The 23,862-nt window shown below is 42.3% G+C and overlaps 1 protein-coding gene across 1 annotated transcript; it reads left to right on the plus strand.

Moving 5' to 3' along the window:
- Window positions 1–236: 236 nt before the first annotated feature.
- Window positions 237–22,275, plus strand: LOC109473341 (macrophage mannose receptor 1-like). Its single transcript, XM_019773207.1, has 6 exons — window positions 237–349; window positions 17,044–17,108; window positions 20,854–21,037; window positions 21,183–21,283; window positions 21,504–21,704; window positions 21,884–22,275. The coding sequence occupies exons 1-6, from the start codon at window positions 237–239 to the stop codon at window positions 22,273–22,275; spliced, it is 1,056 nt and encodes a 351-aa protein (XP_019628766.1).
- The last annotated feature ends 1,587 nt before the right edge of the window (window positions 22,276–23,862 follow it).

The following is a 23,862-nucleotide window of genomic DNA, read 5'->3' on the forward strand; positions in this document are numbered from 1 at the left end:
AGACTGCAAAATTGTTTCAATGACGACTTAAAACGCATATCATGACAGTTTAATTGGATCATGTTAATTAATAATTCTTGCATCACTCATGGTTACTGTTATCTTTCCCAGTGTCCATCGTCACTGAAGACAACTGGCCTCCGTTTCGCGGCTTCGCGCTGAAGGCCACGGCAAAGGATGATCCCGGGACGTTCGGCGGGAACTTCAGCGGGCCTCTGCCGGAGGGGACCCAGGCGATGGCGGGCTGCGGCTACATGAACGCCGTCACACACACAGACCGACAGGAGATGGTTCGGGTGGGCTTCCGATGGGCGGCCAGGAAGAACGACACAAAGTGTATCACATTCTGGTAAGATTGTCAAATACAATTTAAACGTAAGCTACCGGCACAGCAAGACAACAGACATTTAAGCCAACTTTCCGCAATATGTAATGAAGTATCAAAGGTGAGCAATATTTCAGTAGACTTTTACGACTTCGTAAAGGCCGCTGAAAGGCAAATTCCGTCTTTCCGTCACCTTTCAGTGCACTTAAATACAACGTAAACATATTTCATATATTTACGCTTTCTTTACTAATCCGTAAATACATGGGGGTTGCTGCATCTTGCAAAAGCTAAAAATCCGTTATGAATTCTACCCATAGAAGCATTCTACAAGTCATTCATAACTCGCTCCTACTGCCCACAAAGTATGCAACAGACCGTTCCTGTCAAACTTACCTACGCCGGTGCACCAACAAAACTTCTAGATCTGCGCAAGATGAAAACACATGATAAAACACCACATGCGCTTTGAAATGCCATCATATGGACGGCCAACGACGTGCTTCTTGTTCAACGACGTGTTCAAAGACAAGATGAAACATGCCGACTCTAAGACACGAACTTGTAAAGAGAAAGTACACCGTTGCCAGAGACTCCAGTACAGGGCTGCGTGCCAAAAAAGGGCAAATATCGAATGGCCCACAGCGTCTATCCAGAACTTGAAACATCGGCTCGTGTATCACCGGTGCCTTTAAATATTTATACACTTCATTCTTACCGGTTATGATTTCTGTAGGTTGACAATCAATAACCTGAGCCGAACAGATGGGACAACACATGATCCAGTCATGTATCAGGGACAGACAAGCCGGCAGAAGGGCGAAATTGGTGTGCGAGAGTTTTATAGTTGTGTTGGATGTTATTAGGCCGATGGGAGAAACAATCTATGAATATGTACATTATCATTCCGGTTATACACAAGAATTATAGTTTTACTGCACTTTGAATATTTATGCATGTATGGATTATTGCCACTATTGGCTGGTACACTCTCCAATCTGGATGGCTAGCCCCTCAACAAAATTTATTCCATGCCATATTCTCATTTTCTTTGCCGTGAGAGAAATAAAAAGCACGCGCATGACTTGCATATATTCCGGAAACATGTCCATCATGAGATACGTCTGTTACATATTGGACTGATGAGACCATATCGATGTGTAGAGGCCAAACCAGCATCCTCTTTCTCGTTGTGTTTCACCCATTATGTAGATTAAAATTTTGGCACGACCATGAGTGAGTTCAATCAGGTCTTGTTTGTCTTCTTGAGGGCCTCCCAGCTATTCAAAACACCCTAACCCCCGGATATAACATGCGCTGAAGCTGGGATAATGTCACTTCACAAGTAGAGTGATTTCCTCTGAAAGACGGATATTTGAGCCCTGGGTAAGTGAATACCAAATGGGACATGACGACAAAATATGTCGCTGGGCTTGATCATGATATTGCAATACATATCAAACTTGAAAGTTTTTTTTTTTTCAATAACACGGAAAGCGTCTCATAACTCTTGTTCGAAGTTTGATCTTACAGATTATTGGAACACTAGATCATCATGTTTGTTTGAGTTGGTGTGATCCTGAGGAAAGTTGCAGCAGTAATTGACTCATCCATACAGACACAAAGATTCAAACGTTCCGTTAATGTCTCTCCTACGTGTAAAACGCCATTCTTAGTGTCAGCTCACTATAAAACTGCCGTCTCCAGATCACCATTACCCTTTTGCAGTTTCCATTCATGTGGCATTTCGCAATTTATTGTCCAATCTATCGGGCATTTACAAGAGATTTAGGTTGATGTGTGCTCGGGTGATGTGTGCGTGGTTCGTTATCTACATCGACAGGAGTTTGAAACACATTTCGGCTGCAGTAAAAGGATGTTTACGGGTATACATGCTGCCTTACTTTACGTGGTGAACACGCGTTTATGCCGTGTGATGTTTTATATCCTGGCGGCAAAATAAGTGCAGCCCCACGGGATGCCTCTGCCCTGAATGTCTCGGTTTTTACATCTTGTTTTTCAGTTAGCGCCATCTCGTCTAGGAGATGTGGTCACAGCAGTTACCTTTTGTTGACTTCCCCAATTCAACTTCAGAAAAAAAATCATAAATCACCCAGCTTCAATCTGCCATTGGTATACAGAGTTAACTAGACTCTACAGTAAAACATTCTTTTCCTTTGTTTTAACACAATGCATTTAATGCTATTTCAGGGTAAAATTGGAAATATTCTGAATAAGGCAATCTGTATGATATGACACATACTGCCACACATGAGCACATATGCATCAGTATTTTATACTTTGGGCATTTAAAACCGCAAAAACAAGCCCCAAGATGAGTCCTTTATTTTCTGGGTGGTACCCCTAAATCAGCCCAGAATGCTACCAGTGACAGTTATTTGTCCCAATTTTCGGCTCGTGCTCAATTTATGTCAATATACAGTAGAATAGCGTTGTTTCAACTTAGTATGTAGAAAAGTGACTAGAACATTGATTTTGAAAAATGTGGTTTTCAAGCCCTAAAAACCGCACTGGGCACCTTTAATATCAGTCATTACACAGAAACTTTTCTTCATTCTCAAGAGGAGTTTATATCTCTTCAATTCCATCAGGAAATGGGTCGACAACATCATTCAGGAGTAGTTGATTGATACCGGTCTTTACAATGGGGTGTGGACAATAAAAACAGTGATGAGATTGAGCCACAGGCGCTGACGGCCCGCTATCAAAGCCCTTCTGTCCACATTCTATAGAAACGTTAAAGTGTGTTTAGATTGCATCCGCAGGTTGAAAGGTTTTTACGATAGAGAATCCCCGATAAAGTTTCACTCCAGTGGTGGAGGAGACTGCGGGAGGACAATGATAGAAGAGATCTCTCAATCGATAGCTTTTTTTTTTCCCGCCGGACGGCAGAAATAGCATAAAGGATGCTTTACTGGGCTCCAGAACGGCATTACGAGACTATAACCAGACTTGATACGAGCTGACGCCGTGAACACACATACTAAAGACTTCAATTTAGCTGTGATTGGTGACCTCAACTTGTTATATAGCCCGAGGCGTCTCTCGTACAAAGCAAAGGGTGGATTCTGGAACGCGTACAGATGTCAATTCATAACGGTATTCTGTATAACGTCTATTCATTTAGCTATCTTTTATTAGTTGGTCGGTTTGGATCAATATATTTGCAGATTGTTCCACATCTATCGAAGGAAGCTAGCAGATAGCCGGAATCACCATTACTAACATGTATTCATATTCAATTGTGGTCTGTGTTATTTCTGAGACAGGCTTTAATATAATACCTCTCGTCAGTCCCATATGAAAGGGAATCATTGACCATGAGGCCAGGTTAGATAAACCTGGCGTCTGCTCGAAACTTCTACTGAACAAGAAAGGTCACGTCAAATAGCAGGTTATCTCCCAAAATTGATAACGCGGACGGTTGTGTGGCAGTGCAGGTGCTTATTTAGGCTTAACGTCCTCCCATTCTACCACTACGGGTAATCTCTTCAACCTGGACTACTTCCAAATACATATGAGGAGCTCCGCCGCTGCCCGACTACACCATACGTTAACCCGTCAGATACCCAAAGTTTCGATTCATCTCTGGCAAACTTGTAATTCTTTCTGCCTATTTGGTTATAGAAATGCGTCAGCAAGCTCGTGGGTATTTTTTTTGCTACAGGTGACTACTTCTCAATCAGTCTCCATTGTTAGGCAGACGGTGTAGAACACATCACACTTGGATCACCACTAGAAGTGCACACCACGATAATTCGGGAAGAAATATAAGAGACGAGATAGATCCGATACCGCATACTTAAAGCAATAAATCCAAGTACCTTATATAACAGTAGATGAATTAATAATGGTCTAATGCAGGGTTTTGGAGGTAAAGTTGAGGGTCGTGTTTGGAAAGTCAAAAGATAACGCAAAGTTTGGGAAAATCTACAAAAATTGTGTTGAACCTGACTTACACTTTATACAGTTTAACTTGGGAGTGTCATAGGATTGACACAGTTTTTTGATAGAAAAGTGTTAGGGCATAAGTGGGATGATATACACTTTATACAGTTTAAACTTAAAAGTGTGTCATAGGATATACTGAAATACCTCTATCGTGCAGTATGATCTAGACCTCTCAATCTTTTGCCCCTCGAATCGCCACAGTACGGATTCGAACGCTTTGCCAAACTTGTACATTCTTACAGACGGTTTGGTGGCCACTTAAGGTCCATTACTCAACCTTCCGAACCATGGGCGCCTTCAGAACAAATGATGACAAATGTAGCGATTACTTTTCTCTTCAGGGATGATGGAGGGCTGGCGGCATACATTACCATGATCGATTGGATGATGTACAAGGAGTTATGGCTCTCAGCGTGCCGTGTATTTAACAGGGAACGGTCCCAGTAACATATCATTTGTCATACCAAACACCATATTGGCTCACTGACAGCTAACTTCTAAAGCTTCTAAAACTTGAGAGGTGAGTCAAAGAGAAAGAGAGCTCTTCTAGATGATTGATATCTTGTCCTGAATAATATAGTTTCCTTTAGACATACCGCAACTTCGCAACGGAAGAAAGGCGATTTCGATGCACCTTTTTTGTGTTCTGTCTACTGGTGTACACTTAGTTTGATTTCAACAAGCTTTTGTGAGCGTCTCCTTTTTGGCATCATATTTTGACATTGGTACGACACACAAAAATTTGAGCCACATTGTTAACCTAACTAGAAAATATATGAGTATCATTTTCTTTTACTTCTCAAGAGAGAAATGATGATAAACATAGTCACCTTTTGAGAGATTTTATTTCCTGTATTGCTCAAGCGAACTGCTCACATTGTAATTCAGCTCATATGTTGTAAAAGTCTCAGTGCTAATAAAATATAATTGGCCATCATTTTTTACAATTACAGAATTATTGGTATTGATGTAAGATTTGTGCGAATATTGTGTCGAAGATATTAAATTGCAGTTACACCGCGCAATAAAGACTGAGTACTGGCATTTCCAAACTGTAAAATCTATCAAACTTTGATGTAAAGTTTAACATACGGTTGCCTTTTCGTGAGAGAATATATTGATCGCTATAAAGCATGTAGTATATGGTGGCTTCTTTTTCATTACATGCTGAAAACTTAAATACCCTTTTCTCTAGTCTGCTGTTTCGTGGCATAAGTCAATAAAATGCAATCGGCTCAAAAATATTACCCATATTTAATTCAATGCTCGATTTTCCATGTGTCGGTGTTAATATCGCCAAGTGATCATGAATGAATGGCATCCCCAAATTCATATTGCAGAACAGTAGCTAAACCGTAAGAAAATACCATACATCATAGAAGTATATGCAAGCACCACAAAAGAATCCTGACCTTAGATCTACATGCATATGTGGCAGCTTCATAGTTTGAAGTCACCCAGCGTCGTGAATATTGATTATGCTTGTATTTAGATTTTTCCTTTGTTGACATCTTTCAAGTGTATCTGTGTATAGCCGGTATAACCGCCCTTCGCCGTAACACAACAGCTTCGTAGGCACGCGGCGCGGCGGCAGCTGATTACATTACACCGATCGACTTGTTACACCTAACCCTTGAACATCCAACTCTAAACATTGTGTAAAGCTATCTAATGATAATGCCCCTGATGTACTCGGTGACAGCGACTTCCACTCTGCGATAGTTCTAGGAAGGTATAAGTTTTTGAACACCTTAATCCTTGCTTGATAACTCTGGTACTTGAAGGCATGGCTATTTCTTGTTCTTGGATGATGAATATGCGAGACTTATGTAAGAGTTTCCAATGTTGCCTGGAGGGACATGACTACGTACATACATGGTTATGAATCACTGTAGTTACCGCAATATCCTGGCACGGGTGGATATCTGGAGTGACCCTTTTGAGCGTGTAGGTTCACCTGACAAATGTGAGGCTTGTAAGAAACGACTAGAAAGTCTCCAACGTATTCATTATACTAAAAATGCTGGTCTGAAATGCCGTTTTTCATATTGAAATGATTAGTGGTTCCAAGTAAACCAATAGTGTTAAGGACCCAGAAGGCCAATATTCGTATCCGCGCAAAGCCAAGTTTCTGCCTTCGTAAGCTCGAGACGTGAAAGGAATTCCGGAAACTTAACTTTGTCTCGGTGTCAGCGGTAGTAAGGCCATGTTGATTTTATTATATGGATGACATCTTCTGGGAACCCCAAAACTGATGCGAGCGTGCGAATAAAAAACAGTTTGTAAAAAAAAGTTGACTTCATCATGAAATCTGCGTGGTCATGAAGGTTGAAATCAATGACTAAACACACAGAGTATGGTATGGCGAATAATAGATCATTTTCATCTAATTTTCTTCTTGTCCTTTGGAATTGATTTTGGCATTCTTCGACATTAGTATCGTTTTCTATTACTTTTTTTTTTTGTCAATTTACGGCATATATTTAATGCTCATTTTGCAGCTGCTTTGTACAATATATAGTGTGGTCAAAACTTTTTGTTGAAACGGATGAAAATCCATGTGCGCTCGGGTGTCATCCATGTAATAAAATCAACATGGCCTAATGGAAATGGACAAAAAAATTGCCATCCGCACTTTTAAAACTATAGTTTTTATTGACCTTATCGTTTCATTTCGATGGGTCACAAACTTTTATACCAAAGGAAAACTCTTATATTCCACGTCAATGATAAATGACCTCTAGTACTCGAGTTCGCCATGTTTAATCCGGTAATGGAAAAGTTTGTGAGAATGCGTTTGTTTCCCCAAGACGGCAATGGTTGAATAAAAACTTTCCGGTCTCTGAATGATAGCTGATCAAGGGAGCTCTTACTTGCCACATAAGATGGTACGCCGAATGACGTATGGACAGAGCTATGGAACTGGACGGGTCGGCGGAGGAATGAAAGTATTCTGTTGAGATAGGGTTATAAAGTGGAAGCATACAATAAAAGGGGCCGTGGCCACTGAATGTCTGCGGCATAACATGCTATGTCTTTTGGGCGACATCCATGCCGGTTTCCCCGGGGTTCCATTCGGACATAGTGGTGTCGATGTGCATATATATACATGTTTACTCCTTTGCTTTACCACAAGTTCATGTATCATCATTTTGTTTTTATTGCCAACTTCACAGTTTTCATAATAACTCAAAATCATATTCTTTGCCCCCTTCAATGGTTAGCATAGCGAGTTGTCATCCCGTGTTACCAGGGTCGTGCGGCAGACACTAAACGGCGGTAATAACGATAGGATAACGCTGCTGATGTGGCGATTTAGACGCCTGAAAGATAGAGGTTGTGGCTCTTCTTATTATCTTACCATCACTTTACCTCCAACGACCGCCAGGCGCCTGCCGGCCCAATGGACACTCTCTGATGTCGTAAAGCCAATCAATGGGGAAATTAGTGGAAATAGAATCATCTAACCAAGGACTGAACCCGACAATCAAGCCCTGGCACGCCTCGCCACGTTCTCAAATTGGATTCAAATTCCGAGTTAATGCAGTAGTCTTCTCCAGCATCCTAATAACCGCGTCAATAGAAAATTTGGAGGTTAATCACAATTTAAGTCTTTCTGCGTCGGCCAGCGGGGAATGGGTTTTCTGAAATAGCCAGTTAACGTTTCCTTGATTTGTTCACAAGACGCAAGTTCTGCGAGCGGGCGTAGGGAAGGCATCGGCAATTCGGACAGGGTCATCGGTAAATTGCAGTGAGTGCTGGGGTCAGACCAAAGGGTAGGAAAGTGCACCGGCTGGCTGTTAACAGACCACCGCTGTCGGGGATGTAATTAACCCGAGAGTCCTTGTAGCATGAAGATAGTAGATCGCTTGGGATATGCTGTATGGAGATTTTATGGTGGTAAAACGTGACTCAGTTCTAATTACTGTCAAATCTTTTACTTGAGAATCTGACAATAATCTTCGTTGCCTTTGAAAACTTATTGTACAATATTGCAAATCTCGGATATTTTACGGATCCCACTTGCATCCGTTTGCATCCACTTGTATCTGCTACAAATGCGTAAATATCCATGTGTGCATATGGTTGCATCCGAGGCCTTTTCGCCCAGTGCAACCTACTTAAGTGATAATCTTGACGATTTAGTCTGTAGCAACTTGATCGAGAGAATCAAAGAGAATCAACATGACGTTAGAATGACGTAGAATGTGATTATATAACCCCGTTATTAACTGTCCAGTCAAATAACTACATTGTTTAATCATGTAGAGAAGGCATATGAGCTCGTGGGACTCTAGTTTACTCCAAGGTTTTACCAGTTTGTTTTAAGAAGAATTATTGTATAATACGTTCACAATATGATGGATAACTCTTCAGTTCCGTTATTCGCAGCGGGGAGTTTTAATGCGTAGGCCCGTGCGTAGGCCTTGATGCGTGCGGCGGCCTGCGAAAGGTGATGTCGAGGTCACCGCCCATCTTCCGCCTTCCGTCCGATAAAGTATTGAGTACGGTGCACACACCACTTTCATCAGGCGGCCTCCCTTTTTTTTAAGCTCCGACCCGCGGTACAACATGAAAGGCCTCGTAATTACGCTTTCTCTTTTGTCTACGTAATATAGGTCCACTGTGAATTGTGAGATCAGAAGATGTGCGTACATGTTGGTGTCTTGGGCATAGGTTGATGCATTTTCATTCATGGAAGACCGCATGTTGGAGAACAGTGTGCTATTGTAAGTTTGCTCCCCTTGCGCACAGCTGGTATCAATAAACCGCTAACACCTTACGTAAGGTGTGTAGATTGTACAGTCCGGAAATATTATAGGATGCAGCTCACTAGGCAGTAAACCATACATCGTATGTTCGCCAAAGTTCTACTTCCGAAATATGAGATCTTAACATAAACAAAACTTCTTGATTGGGACCAGAAAAAACATTTGCAATATTTGAAAATAAGCATGAAGGAACAACAGAACAGAATCATTGTCCATTCGACATGGAGGCTGCATATATAACATGTAACAGTGTCAGACATTAAAGTAACCCTCCTATATATTCGGAATATTGCACGCAAAATTCTACACGACTTGGAATGAACCAGTGACAAACCGCGACCTTCTTTCGGTGCGAAGACATTAACCTGTCCATGGTGCTGAATACCAAGCTGCCGTTACACGCCGATTTTACGAGGACCGTCGCCGAGAATCTTTGTTTGATGTATGCCTCATGGGCGATGCAAAGTCAGGTTCACATCCGAAGCTTGTCACGAAGTACAAATCCCTCCCGGGGAAGTTCGTGAGAAGAAGGCCAGACTTTGGCTCTTCAGGTCGTAAAAGAACGTGGCCGTCCTTCCTGATACGGAGACGATAATGGTAAGATTAGCGAGAGCCGCGCTATGGTGGGTAATATTTGTGGCCTTTTCATGCATGGACCATCGCCTCTAAATTATGTCTGCTGTTGGAAAAGTATATCGTGAAACGTGGCGAATTGGGCCATTACTATTTCTTTTACTATTTATGCCAGTGACTCTCTGATACAAACCTGAAAATTGAGCTAAACTTGTGAGATGTTAATGAAATTAGTCCTGACAACTCGTGTTATAAACATCATGGTACTACTCCGTGTACCGACATGTTCAATCGACATCCACAAGAACTTGGTCGAAAAGGGGTCCAAAAAAATCTCAAATCGTTGTGGCACGAATAGCTTTTAGTTTATGGTATTAGTATGAAATGAAACTTGCAGAACAATATTCACGGTGAACATGTCTTCTCGCTTAGAAACACTCTTGGTAATAGTTAATAAACGACTGAGTGAAGACTTTTCGTCTAAATGTCCAAATCACAACAATAACGAATAAAGAAATTTTTACAATCTCCTTTTACACAGTAACACTAACACGCACATGAATTTTCCAATCAGACTTTTATGTCTCCCCATGCTGAAATACTGCCTGATATAACAAGAGACAGTCATAACGTTTGATATCTAAGTGATACAACATTAATCTTTACAGGGGAATTACTTAAGAATCAGGTAACGACGCAGGTAATGGGCAGAAATCATCTTGACTACCGTCGTGGTTTATCTTGTCACGGAATGGAGGGAACTGTGCTAGTTTGGCTTACCGATGTTCCAGTTTCCATTAACGTGATCTCCTTTAGCGTCATGTACAAAGCGTCATTACAGAGGACAGGTTTAATGTCTGGTGTCGTCTGAACCGCCGTTATGTTGGAGACGTTATTACAAGCCCTGACCCCTGACCCGCAGGTCACAACCGGTACCGCACAGCACGTCAATCACTGAGCTGTCAGCACGCTAGCCTGGTACCCAGTCTTATCGCGGTTTGGACGGATTTTTCTCGGGGCTGCAGGAGCTCTTCCCCGCCCGACTCAGCTAGGTTTCCCGGTAGGTATTTCACGATGGGAGCAAATCAACCCCCTACATGCCATCTCTATTAGCGTAACACTCCTACCGGGCGGCCTGTTGGTACTGGGCGGGGGGGGGGGGGGGAGGACTATTACAGCCCCGCAGAACAGCCTGCCCCAACTACTATGCCCCAACCACGATTAGACTGGATACCAGGCTATCGGCACCCGGGCAGCTTCTTCACATTCACACTACGCTGTCTTGGGGTGAAGATAACTCGTCCCGAGGACTGTGATGTGAGAACCCGCCTTTATCGGGATGTGTGAAAGGAGGAGATTTCATTACAACTTTTGACACACAAATTTGTCAAATACATGTGCTGGACCTTGTTATCAAAGTCAGGTAAGAAGGAATGCACGTAGACACACAAGTCACACGATTCCTGGCCCAGAAAGTATTTTGGTCTGCCATAATGCCAGCGACCCAGACATTGTTATACATCTTACAACAGAATTGGCCAAGAGTAAGCTTGTTAATGTCAGCTACTTGGCGAGGTTTATGATGCATTAACACTTTCTCATCCACCCTCTCTCAGCCCCTCTCTCAACGTGATTCCCATTTGCGATTCAGCGCTTTGGAAAGGCCGAAACCACCAGCCACTTATCTACCGTTTACGACCTCCTGATGGTTACTATCATCATGAAATCTTTATCTCTATGGGGTTGCTTGGCACGGCAATACAGGAAATTTATGGGCTAATTCTAAACCCATACCCATTCTTCGCAAATGGGAAACAGTCAATGAACGACCTGTGCTCAAAATCACTTCGGGTCCCATTAGAAGGTAATGTTCCATATGGCCAGGCTAAGTCCATTTTTGGCACATGGCAACGCTGTGATCACCCCACTGTTACGAATGTAAAATGCACCAATCAATGATGTATACGGTGTTGGCAGAAAGTTTTCATTAGCTTCACAGAAAAAAAAACTGAGACTACTCTTACTTGTTCTTACCATTAATGGCCCACAGACGCCAGCTATCGAACGTACTTAGCTCTTATAGACCTACCCTACGCCCCTTCGGTCATCTTAAACAAGTGAAATCGTTTGTATGAAAGTGTACCTTATTTTGTAAGATATATGATGAGAATCATTATGTACTTTATGCTATTCCCACTTCGCTCAACCGGCACGGGGGCGGTACCGACTTCCGACGAACTTTGACCCAGTGTTGACATCACACGTGGGTAAAAGTCACGTGTCTACAGCACTCTGGTCAGAAAGTTGACGAACACCGATTGAACCGGTAAAAAAAAATTACGACGAGTCAATTTATTTACATGAGTTGGAGAACAGTTTAATTCTCATAAGTGGAATTGTTATCCACTAAATGTTTACAAGACTCTCCGCCAGTCTCTCTCAGGCCCTATTCGCGATGGTATGATCATAAGACATTGTTTTGACGTTGCCGTGATGCTATTCCCACGGAGTGAAAGCTCGGGATGTTTTACACAGCCCGCGATCGTGTGAACTGATGACGTTGTTCGGTGTATCCGGCAGTGAAGTCGTGATCCCACATTATCCACGTAATACCGACATACCGCTCGCTAATGAAGCCGGCGCCGTGTGCATCACACAGTTGTCTCTAAACTTACGTTATCTATCACGAAGGTAATGTTCTAACGATCATACAGACCGTAGTATTAGACATATACCAAGGTGCCATATTTTTTACAGAATCAACATGACGCTTACACTTATCTTGAAAGTTCATCTGTTTTGGTAGAAGTCATTATGAAAGAAGTTTGAACTGTAATGGCCAACTCAAAAAATTGGATTCATCCAAAATTTTCGACTGTACAACTCCAGGATTTGTCAAGGAATGAGCAATCCACCGCTTTGGTGATGTCACGCAGATAACACACGTGACTCCGTGAGCAGTGGATCGTATGTTGCAGAAAGTCTGTGGCGCCCCCCGTCTCTGTTGAGGGATGGTTGTACTGCCCTGTTGTAGATGGCCTCTTAAATCCCTCGTGCGAAATGACGCTTACACATTTCCGTGGCAACAATATTTACCAATATTTGGGTTTGATAGCAGAGCTTTAGAGCCCAAAATATACGTTCTTTGCATAAAATAGCAAAAAAATACAAATAAACAAATAAATCAATTCTACAAGCCTGAAGAAAATACCTGTGGTGCGGACTGAAATATAACTATTACATAACACGGGCGCGCTGTCTATTTTAAACATATAGCCACGGAAAATACGTATGCACTGCACGTGCTTGAATATAATAGTGACCCAAAGTTAAGATGTTGAAGCTGTTCTATACCAAGTCCGTACCAATCGATGTATAGAATGTCCTGTGGACGTGGGCCGTTGAATATCTTTCAGAAGCAGAAGTTACCCTATATGGTACCTTCGTAGAACCTCCCGTAGCTACAGTAAGGCTATATCTATCGTTACTGGCGTTATCAACATCATGAAAGATTAAGGTAAAAGTCGTGGGAGCCTATGACATTTAGTGCGGTCAAAAGGCCGACCTTCTCCGACAACAAGTAATTGAATCCCCGGTCACAGTAGTGAAAGGATGGCGCCTTCCCGACCGCCCTGACGTTGTCAGGTACGCATTATAGGCTGAGTAAGGCCATGTTGATTTGATTATATGGATGACATCCACACGCGCATGAATTTTCCTCCGTTTCCAAAAAAAAGTTTTCGACCATACTGTAAATCTTACAAAATGAGCGAATATATGTCGTATGTTGCAACAAAATTGCTTGTTTTTTTTCCAAAATCAGACGAAAATTAATGCGCGCGCTGATGTCATCCATGAAAATTACTTGCTGTGGCCTTCTGATGAAGTGGGGCACAGGATGGTCGAATGTCCTAACATCTGTTTCGAATATAAGCATTGATCCTTTTCAATTGCATATAGCTTTTCCATCCAACAAAGATTATCCGTCATCCATATGATATACGGAAATATTCCAATGTAAGCCCTCAACAAATCGCTCCGATTTTCACCAATCGTGTTTAGAGTCCTGGAGCAGGAAATCGTATTGATTTTGTTTCAATATTTCTCAGTGTTATTCGTTTTTGTCACTTCACTTTCTATGACGGATCGTATGGCCCCAGGAAAAACTTGACTCTCTATTAATATCATGATACAGACGACTTGTTTCTATCGGATACCTTCCTCCTTCTAATCTGTTATCGCGGGCTTCCAGTCATGTTCTGTACCGGGATCTTTTTTCACCGGAAATAGGATACATTAGCCGGGCTATTTATCACATGTAAACGGTATTGATAACATCATGATTAGAAATTGTGGAGATTGTGCAGCGGACGATGAAACTATCTACGTACATTACACAGAGATTATTCCTACTGTTAGTACAAATGAGGACGTCGCTAGAATGTATCAAACGAAGGTACGATATTTTAAGTGTAATTCGAGTAGTTCTGATAAAGAAATCAAGGTATGGTAATTTGAATATATTCAATAGTTGTGATAACAATATCAAGATAGGGCCCGTGTATTCTATATAAGTACTGTAGCATAAACAATGGTGTTCAGGCTTTAAAACAACTTTCTTAAACGACTACTAAATACTATTAGCCTTTGTTATATGTCGTTTTTATGAAAATGTTTCAGACGTTTAAAATACATCTAGGTTTCTATCCTAAAATTGAATCCTATATATACCTCAAATCCATGGATATCGTAGGTAAGGGCATCCTGACATTTCCCTATATTCTGACATTTGGAAACAAGGCTACCAGTAAGATGTCAAAATCCCTTTCGCTTAGAATTCTATGCCAAGGCGCATTTGGTGGGCTTTTGTACAAGGGTGAATGATGCAGACAGTTTTATATTGCCTGTCATGCCAGACTGCGCCGTTGTGCTCGTGCCTATAAGTCTAATAACAATGGAAATAGCTGAGACTGTAGGTAACCTTTTCAACTTCCATTTTACAGGCGCCTGGTATTATCGTGTGCGACACAAACTTGAGCCTTCGTGCAACTGTGTAAATGTCATGATGTGAGCAAGTTTTCCTACCAGCGGGAAAATCAATTCTCATATTTCAGAGGTCGTTTGTACGAGTCCCTGAGGGGAGGAATTTTGACGCTCTGGCGTGTGCGGACAGAAATTGATTAAATGCATCTTACAGGAACGCTGCGGATTGGATGTCTGTTGAGAAACGTTCACACAGACGCTTTCTGGAACATCCAGAGAGGGATTAATTGTGATTTTATGTCCCCGAGGACGTGAGAAGGGTTAGTACGGACATTTTATAAGCAGAAATTACATTTACAGCTGGCTGCTGCGCCATTACGCGGCAACACGTATCGACAGGTACAATTAATACTAATGCAGACCTACTACCATGGGGGAGGGCAAACTCGTAAAAGAAGCAATATGTAAGAGTGAAGTAAAAATAACTTTGGCAACTCAACTTTTGGCACCATGTTCGATAACAAATTGCGTTTAAAATCTATACTTTATGTATCTCCCTATAAAAGAGTGGGGTGACTGTCTAATCACGATGACATCTAGGCTACGAGTAAATGACATTATCCTTTGTCATAAAATTTTATATGTTTTACCTTCTCTGATCGTTACTATAAGCATTTGCTGATATGTTTTATGAGGATTACTGATGTAAATACTAGGTACACAGGTAATATGATTTCAGGCAGGTTGCTACAGATTGCAACAACATGAGATAAAAGTAAGCTATATGGCTTGTGATGAAGCACCCTCCTTTCTGCTGCTGATCTAGGAAAAGTCTCATTTGGATACAACACACATACATATATCATAGCAGACAGGCGTCCCGACTCAACTTATGTACAATTCAGCTACTGTCGGAAACCTTAACATTGTTCAATATGCATTTTCAGTAAATGCATACAATTAATCGCATATATTCAGCTTAATTAATACAAAATACCAGCGTCGAACAAAAGACTTAGAACAGGACTATGCTGGCTGAAAAAGCTGAGACTAACGCTTGCCATGCAAATTTGGGCACACATATAAGCTCAGGTCCAATCCTTAGGATTTCGCCTGTGAAGTGTTCATCCCTATCGACCACCCGGCAATCTGTTTCCAAACTTAGTTAGCACCTCTGGGCACTAGCGTAAGCCTCTTAACATATCGGTGTGCTGCAAATCGCTTCAGCCCTGCCGCCTGCCCGTCCCTACCGCTCCAGCTGCTCCATGTCTCATCGATATTCGTTTGTCACGTCCAGGGGCAGGAGGCACCGGGAGGATCCCGGAATAAGCACGCCCCGCGCCTCGTTTGTTGGCAGCAGGGCTTCCCCTAATCGCCGCCAACAGAATTTGTGAGGCGTCAAAACGGAGAGTAATCCAGACGACTGACCCTCGGATCACACCGGTCCTGTGGCCTGAATTTCAATATACAACACCGCAGCTTGTAATATTACACCCGACTCGACTCACTACCGTTTTGAAGCGATCTATTGGTGATGTGAGCTTCCGCTGACAGGTACTCTGAGGTGTAAAGAGAGCATCTGGCACGTGAAGCAATATATGCCCTGTATTGTTTTACCAAGAAAACATTTAGAGTTCCTCCATCTGATGGCATAGACTTCATCAAACCGTTTTCTGCCTTTTGATTGTTAGATACGCTAGAGCTCTAGATCTATGATAATCTTCACGCCCTGATTCCGCTGATCAGGCTAAAATGAAAGAGGCAGAATGAGACGAATGTTGCGAATTTGATCCTGATGTGATGATACCCTCCTTTATTGGGCATGGATTTGTCTATCGTCATAAGTGGTAATCCTGACCATTACTCAAGAGCAAAAAGACCAAAGGTTCGGCTTTTGTGATTTATGAGTTCATTTCTGTAGATGGATTGAGAGGAACGGATCGGCAATCATTTCAAGTAGGTCTGGATATTATAAATCATATACGCGCGGCAGCACTAGATTCTTCAGGACGAAATAACCCTAAGGTAAAGAATATCTTTACCGCCACATTTTCAGTGGAAGACATTACCTCTTTTCTCGAAGCCTTTTCATGTAAGATTAACCCATAGATCAGAATGGCATCTCATTGGCTAAAACATCTAATAAGCTCAATCACATTTAATTCTTGAAATATGGCAGTTTTCATGCAGTATAAAACTGTATTTTCTTTTAATGCCCACGATCATGATAATGATCATTCTGGCTATTCATTAACACCTGAGCGAAGTGAGGAAAGAAGTGTAAAGTGCAATTCCCAAGGGCACAATGTTGGAGACATGGCAGGATTCGAACCCAGGACCTCTTGGTTCTGAGCCGAAAACTGCCTGTGTTGTAAGTATCTATCTGCTAAGGACGTAATTATGTAACTACCGTTTCAGGGCCACTGTTGTACCGTCCAGTGACGAGTGGCACAAGCTTTCAAAGGAGGTCTGCCCGCTGCCAGGTAAGAAAATCTCTGCATAAATGCTACACCTTCATATGTAATCTATAGCATATACAGTAGTTGATGTTTGTAGATACATAATATCTCATACTTCCCTGTAATTCAAGTTCAAACCGGCAAGAACAACGCATCATCACCGATTTATCTATAAACAACTTAACATATTGCAGTGTCTTGTTAGATCTTGACTCCTTTTTGCTAACATTATACTACATTCTACAAAATACATGGTACTAGTTTTGCTGGGTTTGACTTCTTCTTTTGAGGCAATGGAAGACGAATTTACCCACTTCTTCTATACCATGTGGGTTCTTTGATTTTAGTAGTTAAGTTTAATACGTCATACGTGAGACGTTCTACCGGAGCAGGTGGGCTGCTATTAGCGCTCTCCTGCCCAATTATGCCTTGCCATCTCGGGAATGGACCGGAATATTGCAGTCGACGCATTTTCTATCTCTACCAATTTCGCCGAACCATAACTATGTTAAAGGCATCCAATGCGACTTCAGGGCAGCAAAACTGGTAATATATTCTGAATAAGGCAATCTTTGTGATATTGGCACATACTGCTTCACATTAGCACATCAGCATTTCATACTTTGGGCATTTAAAAGTGCAGTTTTGTTTTCTGGGTGGTACCCTAAAAATCAGCCCAGGGCCTTTCCGGTGACCGTTTCCCCTCAGAATTTTGGGAAGTTTTGCTCCGCGAGGGTCAATATACATTGGGATAGTGTGGTTGCAACTCAGTACGTAGACAAATGACTAGAATGTTGACTTTGAAAAATCGGGTTTCCAAGCCCTAAAAAGTCAAATGGATGCCTTTAATGCAGTGACCTGTGGTGTAGAAGATAGCGAAAGCTTGACCAGCCACTGTACCTATAGCCTCCAAGTCGACGACAAGACCATTTTTCTAGTCAGGCTCACTCGGCTTTATTTTATCCTTATTGCTTTGATGCTGGGGTCACGGGGTTAAACACGGGGTATTTGTAGACTGTTGTAATACGTGCCCTGTGAGGTGCACTAGGACCGTATATGATTGCTTTTGCATTCTTCCAATGCCCGAGAGATTATGACCCAGAAACTAGTAACATCGCTCGGGTAATTTGGCGCATTGATTTGTAGTTGATTAATTACAGCTATAGCCGGTGATAAAGTCCAACATAATCCTGAAGTAATTATGTTGCTTGAAATTAAAAAAAATATTGCCCAAATTTCTCAGTCATGCGGATGTGGATTTATGTTATGTTTCCTCAAAATTAAAGTGCTTCATTTTGTTTACAAACACGATTAACAAATACTAATAGCTGTTGCAGTTCTTCGAGCAGATCCTACGGTGGCAAGCAGTAGCCGATCGGGCAAGCAGTGTCCCTTAGCCACCGAAATACAGCCTTGCTACCGTATGAATCTATTTGGAGACTACCACCCCCTCCAGTTTTCCTTAATGATTTTGCATACCATTATTATAACCTTGTAACGCAATACATTATGACATAATTAAGCTATTTCACGTTCAGTATTCAAGTATTATTGAACATTACACACTTGACTGCGAGTTTACTACATCTTTATATGCGGTGCCCCAAATCCTTGGATCCGTGCCGCGACACATTAAACATAACAAACATGCTATGTCTTTTACGGCCAGCTGATACGATGCTGACTCACATACGTCCTGTATGTTGGACACTTTTCTCGTCCGCATTTCATATTCTGTCGCTAGTGCACAGTGTGGAGGGGCACACTACTAATGACAGTTCAGAAGACTTGTTCAGCCCTATACATGCCAAGTTTTTAATGGCGCAGTTGCAGACGAGCTCATTATCATGCCAAAAGTGCTCAATTTAATGGAGGCCCAGGCACCGGCACATGGCAATTAAAGATCTCTTGGAATAGCACAGGAGGGTTATACAGGCTTACGCATGGTTTACCGGAAACTTGTTATTGTCCCGGTGCGTCGTGGGGAATATTCGATGGGCATGCGGATGTACATATGCAGCTCTATGCCGGGCGTCACTCTTGGCCACAGTAAAACTGTGACCAGGGTTTCTCTCAGGATGTGGGGAGGACATCTCAGCACAGTATATACTGACTAACGGTGAACACAGTTATCCAGTTAGTACTGTAAACGCTATGTGTATCGAGTGGCAGATGGCGACTGAGTGAAGTCTCCTCACAACACACGAGAAGTAAATACTAATCTGGGCAGTGTCTGCATGATTGAACGTGGTAATAAAGAAAGCGTACAGTTTATGGCTCCACGCCCACATGGATGTGCTTAGGTCGGGCAAATTCTCTAACATGCTCTCCTCTTTGTATGCAGCTATGGCTATCTTTTAAGGAAAAAATGCTCGAATTACTTGCTGTAGACAGTTGTAGAACTTGCTGAAACTACCTGGCTCTACATAATGTTTACGGTGACAAATTACAGCTGCAGTAGATAAGCTAAAAGGCGAGAGGGAAGTTCTTTATACACATAGAGTTCGCTTATAAGTATAAGATGTATAAATACAACACTTAACACATTTTTTGTTTCGCTGGCACTGCGAGACCATCCAAACTATACAAGAATTCAGTGTAAAATTATATGGTTAGTTCAAATTTCCAAAGCGCAGCACACGAGACTGATCGTAGTTAGATAGGATGTCGCCACTCAGCAGAATGGAATCGCTAATGACTGTATCATCGCAATTTTCCCTACTGCTTGTGATGATATACATCAGGCGGTATTAAGTTCTCCATCATCCTTGGCAGTTTTGACACAAGTGAAAATGGTAAAGGGCGCCCGAATAATTGAAATTTCCGTGGTTCCGAGTCACGGGTAGTTTCTTGTCTAATTGCTGGAATTCGGTGCATGGATTTATGGCGTATGTTCTGTTAACATTGCTGCTATCGGCACGGAAAGTTAACTAACTTACATACATATGATACTGTATGTTGTACTGACGCTCCGTACTGTTATAATTATCCAAGGGCGACATAAACGAAGCTTTCTTATTACACGTCATATACAAACATGAAGAGGGATCACACTGAGGGTGGTAGTAACGCATCATAAACCTTACCACGTAACCGGGAAAGTTTCTAAACGGGTAGAATACATGATCCTTAACTGTAGCTGCTTTCAGATAGGAAGAAGCATACGGAAGCTATGAACCATTGGAAATGACTTCCTGTACACGCCATTGAACATATTCCGCTCACGGCAGCAGATATAATTGTTTGTACTGGGATTTACGTACCTAAAGGCATCATAAACGGAATCACGCTTTAAAAACTACTTCCCTTTGAAGGGCGTATCAAACACTCCCTGTGTGATGATAAACATTAATGGACACGGCGAGCTGAGATGACCTCGATAACTTTGACATCATTGAGTCTGATTATCATTCCAGGTCCAGATGTCACGACCTGGGACCGTACCCTCATTTCGGCAAAAGACTTCACAGACATTTAATTGATGTCTCTATCATTGAGACGTTTGAATCCGGCCCAATTTCTCTACCATAACAACAATAACGATTTTGACTCAAGTCCTTCTTCTGTGGTGTGCAAATTACATGCCGTAAGACTCAAAGACTGTAGGGACGAAAGCATTTTGACAACTTTACCACAACATGTGTAGGATAGGTCAGTGCGTCGCATTTGTCGCCGACAGGAAGTACATTGAGAAGAAACATACAGATTAGCTAGTGAAAGAAATACAATACGAGTCATTTGTAGTAATCTTACATGTCGTCTTTTACAGCCTCTAACTCCCAGAGCAAATGCGGAAATGGGTGGTCCCAACATGGCGTCCATTGCTACCTGGTCGGGCTGCAGATGAGCACATGGGATGAGGCACGCTGGGATTGCAAAGCCAGAGGGGGGACTCTGACGAGCATAGCCAGCGACCTGGAGGAGAGTTTCGTGTCAGACAGTATACTTCAAAGGTGGGTGTACCATTGTATCATAGCAAAAGAACGCCATGACATGACCAAGATAGTTGAAGATCCTCGTCATGCTACCATGAGCAACCTACTTCTGGCCTTTGCACACTCAAGTGATAACACGCTTGTTGCCTGCCCTCCCTCACAGCGAAAGTTACAACAGTGCACATGCATTTTGGATCGGGGGCCACGACAGACGGACGGAAGCCAACTACATGTGGGTAGACGGATCGCAGTTCAGGCATTTCAGTAAGCACCTTCCGTTTTCCCTTTTCCCATTTCTAAACAAAGAAAGTACATGAAGTATTGAACTGCTACTGGTATGGCAAAAAAAACTTAAACGGTGATGATGTACGTTCTGACTGTTTTGGATGACTGAATGAAAGTGATTGGATGACTGAAATTCATCTTGATTAAATCAAAACATCGAAACAAAGCATGGGTTACTAATCCTAGTATCCTCCCAAAGACTGGTTTTCTGGATGGCCAAACCACCACAACTACGCCTCCCAGCCCAGCGATGACGGCCTGGGCAACGAGGACTGCATCGCTATCAGACAGTCCTTCCCCATCCCATCAGGAGGTCTTCAAAGCAGCAATAAACTGTACTGGAACGACGAACACTGCCAAAACCGCAATAGATATGTATGTCGTAAGGAAATCTCTTCAGGTATGCATCTATGATTGCAATGTCGTTAAGTACCTAACTCCCTGCCGCTACGTTCGTCCTTAATGACATACTCGTGATTTCTGGGTGGCTTTTACTAGCATTTATGCACTAAAATTGACGGCCACATCATACACTTGCTAGTTCGTAACACGTGTTTTATTGGTGTCTGTCTCCTATAGTCTATCTAGGAGTTGTTCCTGCCACCCCATCGTGCAACAGGACACTATCAGGGACTTCGGGAACTTTCTCCAGCCAAAACTTCCCTCGTAACTATCCCCTGGACGTTGTGTGCTTCATCACCATAAACGCACCGGAGGGCCACAGGATAGCGATAGACTTCCTATCGTTTAAGCTGGAGGAGAGTGACGGCTGCGTGGCTGACTACGTTGAAGTGAGGTCTCCTGGGATAGCTCCCGTGAGGCACTGCGGGGACTGGACCAGGCGAGTGAAGCTGCTGCGGTACATCACCAATCAGCACGTGGTGACGGTCAAGTTCGTCAGCGACTATGCCGTGACATCTTCCGGGTTTGCCGCTAGATTCTCCACGGAAAGAGGTGAGGGTCGTACCTAACTCTCTGTGGGGGTGATTAGTGGCCTGCATGTGGCTGGGTGATAATTAACAAGCACGGCTGCTGCAATTTAGAATAGAATACATCATCGTGGGGTAAAAATTTTTGAGACAAGGAAAGCACTACGCGATCGATTTGAAATTACATAACTTGCCTATAATAACTTAGAGCAGGTTTTTGTAATCAATCCAAAGTACATGTGCACTACCATTGTGCTATAGATCACCATTTGGTGTATTGACGTAACTTTATCTTTAGATAGATGAAATGATTCATGATGGAATGCAAGTACAAAACATAAAATTAGGTGAGCACTTTGTGCATTACAGAGCACTTTATCTATCTATTATTCTATGTACAAACTGCTAATGATCAGCGCAATACTAATTATGTAGCACCAGACCAATTGCCCACACCATCGCAAAGTTGTAGACAGTTGTAAAGTGGTAAACTGAATACAAATCTCCAACATCTTATTCGAGTCAAATCCTATCGACCACTTGAGAAATCAAACTCCATCCGCAGCTTTGCTGAATTACGGCGTTCTCAGCCAGCCGACTCACAGACCAACTAACCAAAGCCTGCGGATACCTACCGACCTTCCCCTTATCCGCTGGTCATAAACAGTAAACTTTCTCTGACGCAATTCCAGCTCCCTTTGCCATTTCGGTAACAGGCTGATCTTTTGATGTCTGCCGGCAACTTTATTACGCGAAGGTCTGTCGTATACCTCCCCGCAGCCTGTCTATATTTCAATGCTTACCTCACTGGTTACAGCAGGATTATCTTATCTCCTATCACGTACAAGAAGGAAAAGTAATTTTATGCTTGAAAAATCCATGCTGGGAGATATCTATTGCCCAATAAATCAGACATTACATGTAATGGCAAAACGCGTCGGGATGTCTCCCGGAATTCGGGGGACACTTTTCCAGACGTAACCCGGAGATTCCGTTCCTACTCACGGGTGGCAGAATTTATCGCGACGGGGAGACAAGATTTATGTCAGTTATTACACGGGTGAAAAATATCCGCAGGAAATACTGATACCGGCTTTCCACAGTCTGAGCTTTGAGCACATTAGAGGATAAACTCCACCTCTATCTAGCTTTGAACATGAGGATAATATTTTGAGTACATGATGCAACTAAGTGCACAGCTTTTGGCTTAGCTTACTACTGTTTTATTCGATAAAATTGAATATAAAAATTACGTATAGATAAACTTGCTGGGAATAATAAAAATGGAATAAAAGCCTAGCAATGTCAGACCGAACAAATTTGAGAAGAAAGTTACTGAACCGAAATAAAAGGCTGGAGGACGGAGGTGCTTTTAGCTGACGTCAAACAAATAAAAGCCTAGCTGCCGGAGAAAAAAAAACTCACGTTCCGCTGGGTTTAAAAACAAACTCTTGCAAATTCTAGTCACGTCCGCTTCCAAACCTTAATTCCCAGTAAGGATTTCAAACTCATCCCAAATATTTGTTGGTAAAATCCCTCTCTCGTTCATTAAGTATTATTGTCCCTGTGCACAAGGCAAGGACAGAACTAATGGATGGACCCGTTGATAAGATAGTAACGCTGGAATAT

The sequence above is a fragment of the Branchiostoma belcheri genome, unplaced genomic scaffold, assembly GCF_001625305.1.
Source record: "Branchiostoma belcheri isolate BF01 breed outbred unplaced genomic scaffold, Haploidv18h27 scaffold3, whole genome shotgun sequence".
NCBI lineage: Eukaryota > Metazoa > Chordata > Leptocardii > Amphioxiformes > Branchiostomatidae > Branchiostoma > Branchiostoma belcheri.

Coding starts and splice junctions, on each gene's coding strand:
- LOC109473341 (XM_019773207.1), top strand. CDS start 237: ATGGCGGGCTGCGGCTACATGAACGCCGTCACACACACAGACCGACAG. Junction 17,109..20,853: donor GGAGGTCTGCCCGCTGCCAG/GTAAGAAAATCT, acceptor CGTCTTTTACAG/CCTCTAACTCCCAGAGCAAA. Junction 21,038..21,182: donor TCAGACAGTATACTTCAAAG/GTGGGTGTACCA, acceptor CCTCCCTCACAG/CGAAAGTTACAACAGTGCAC.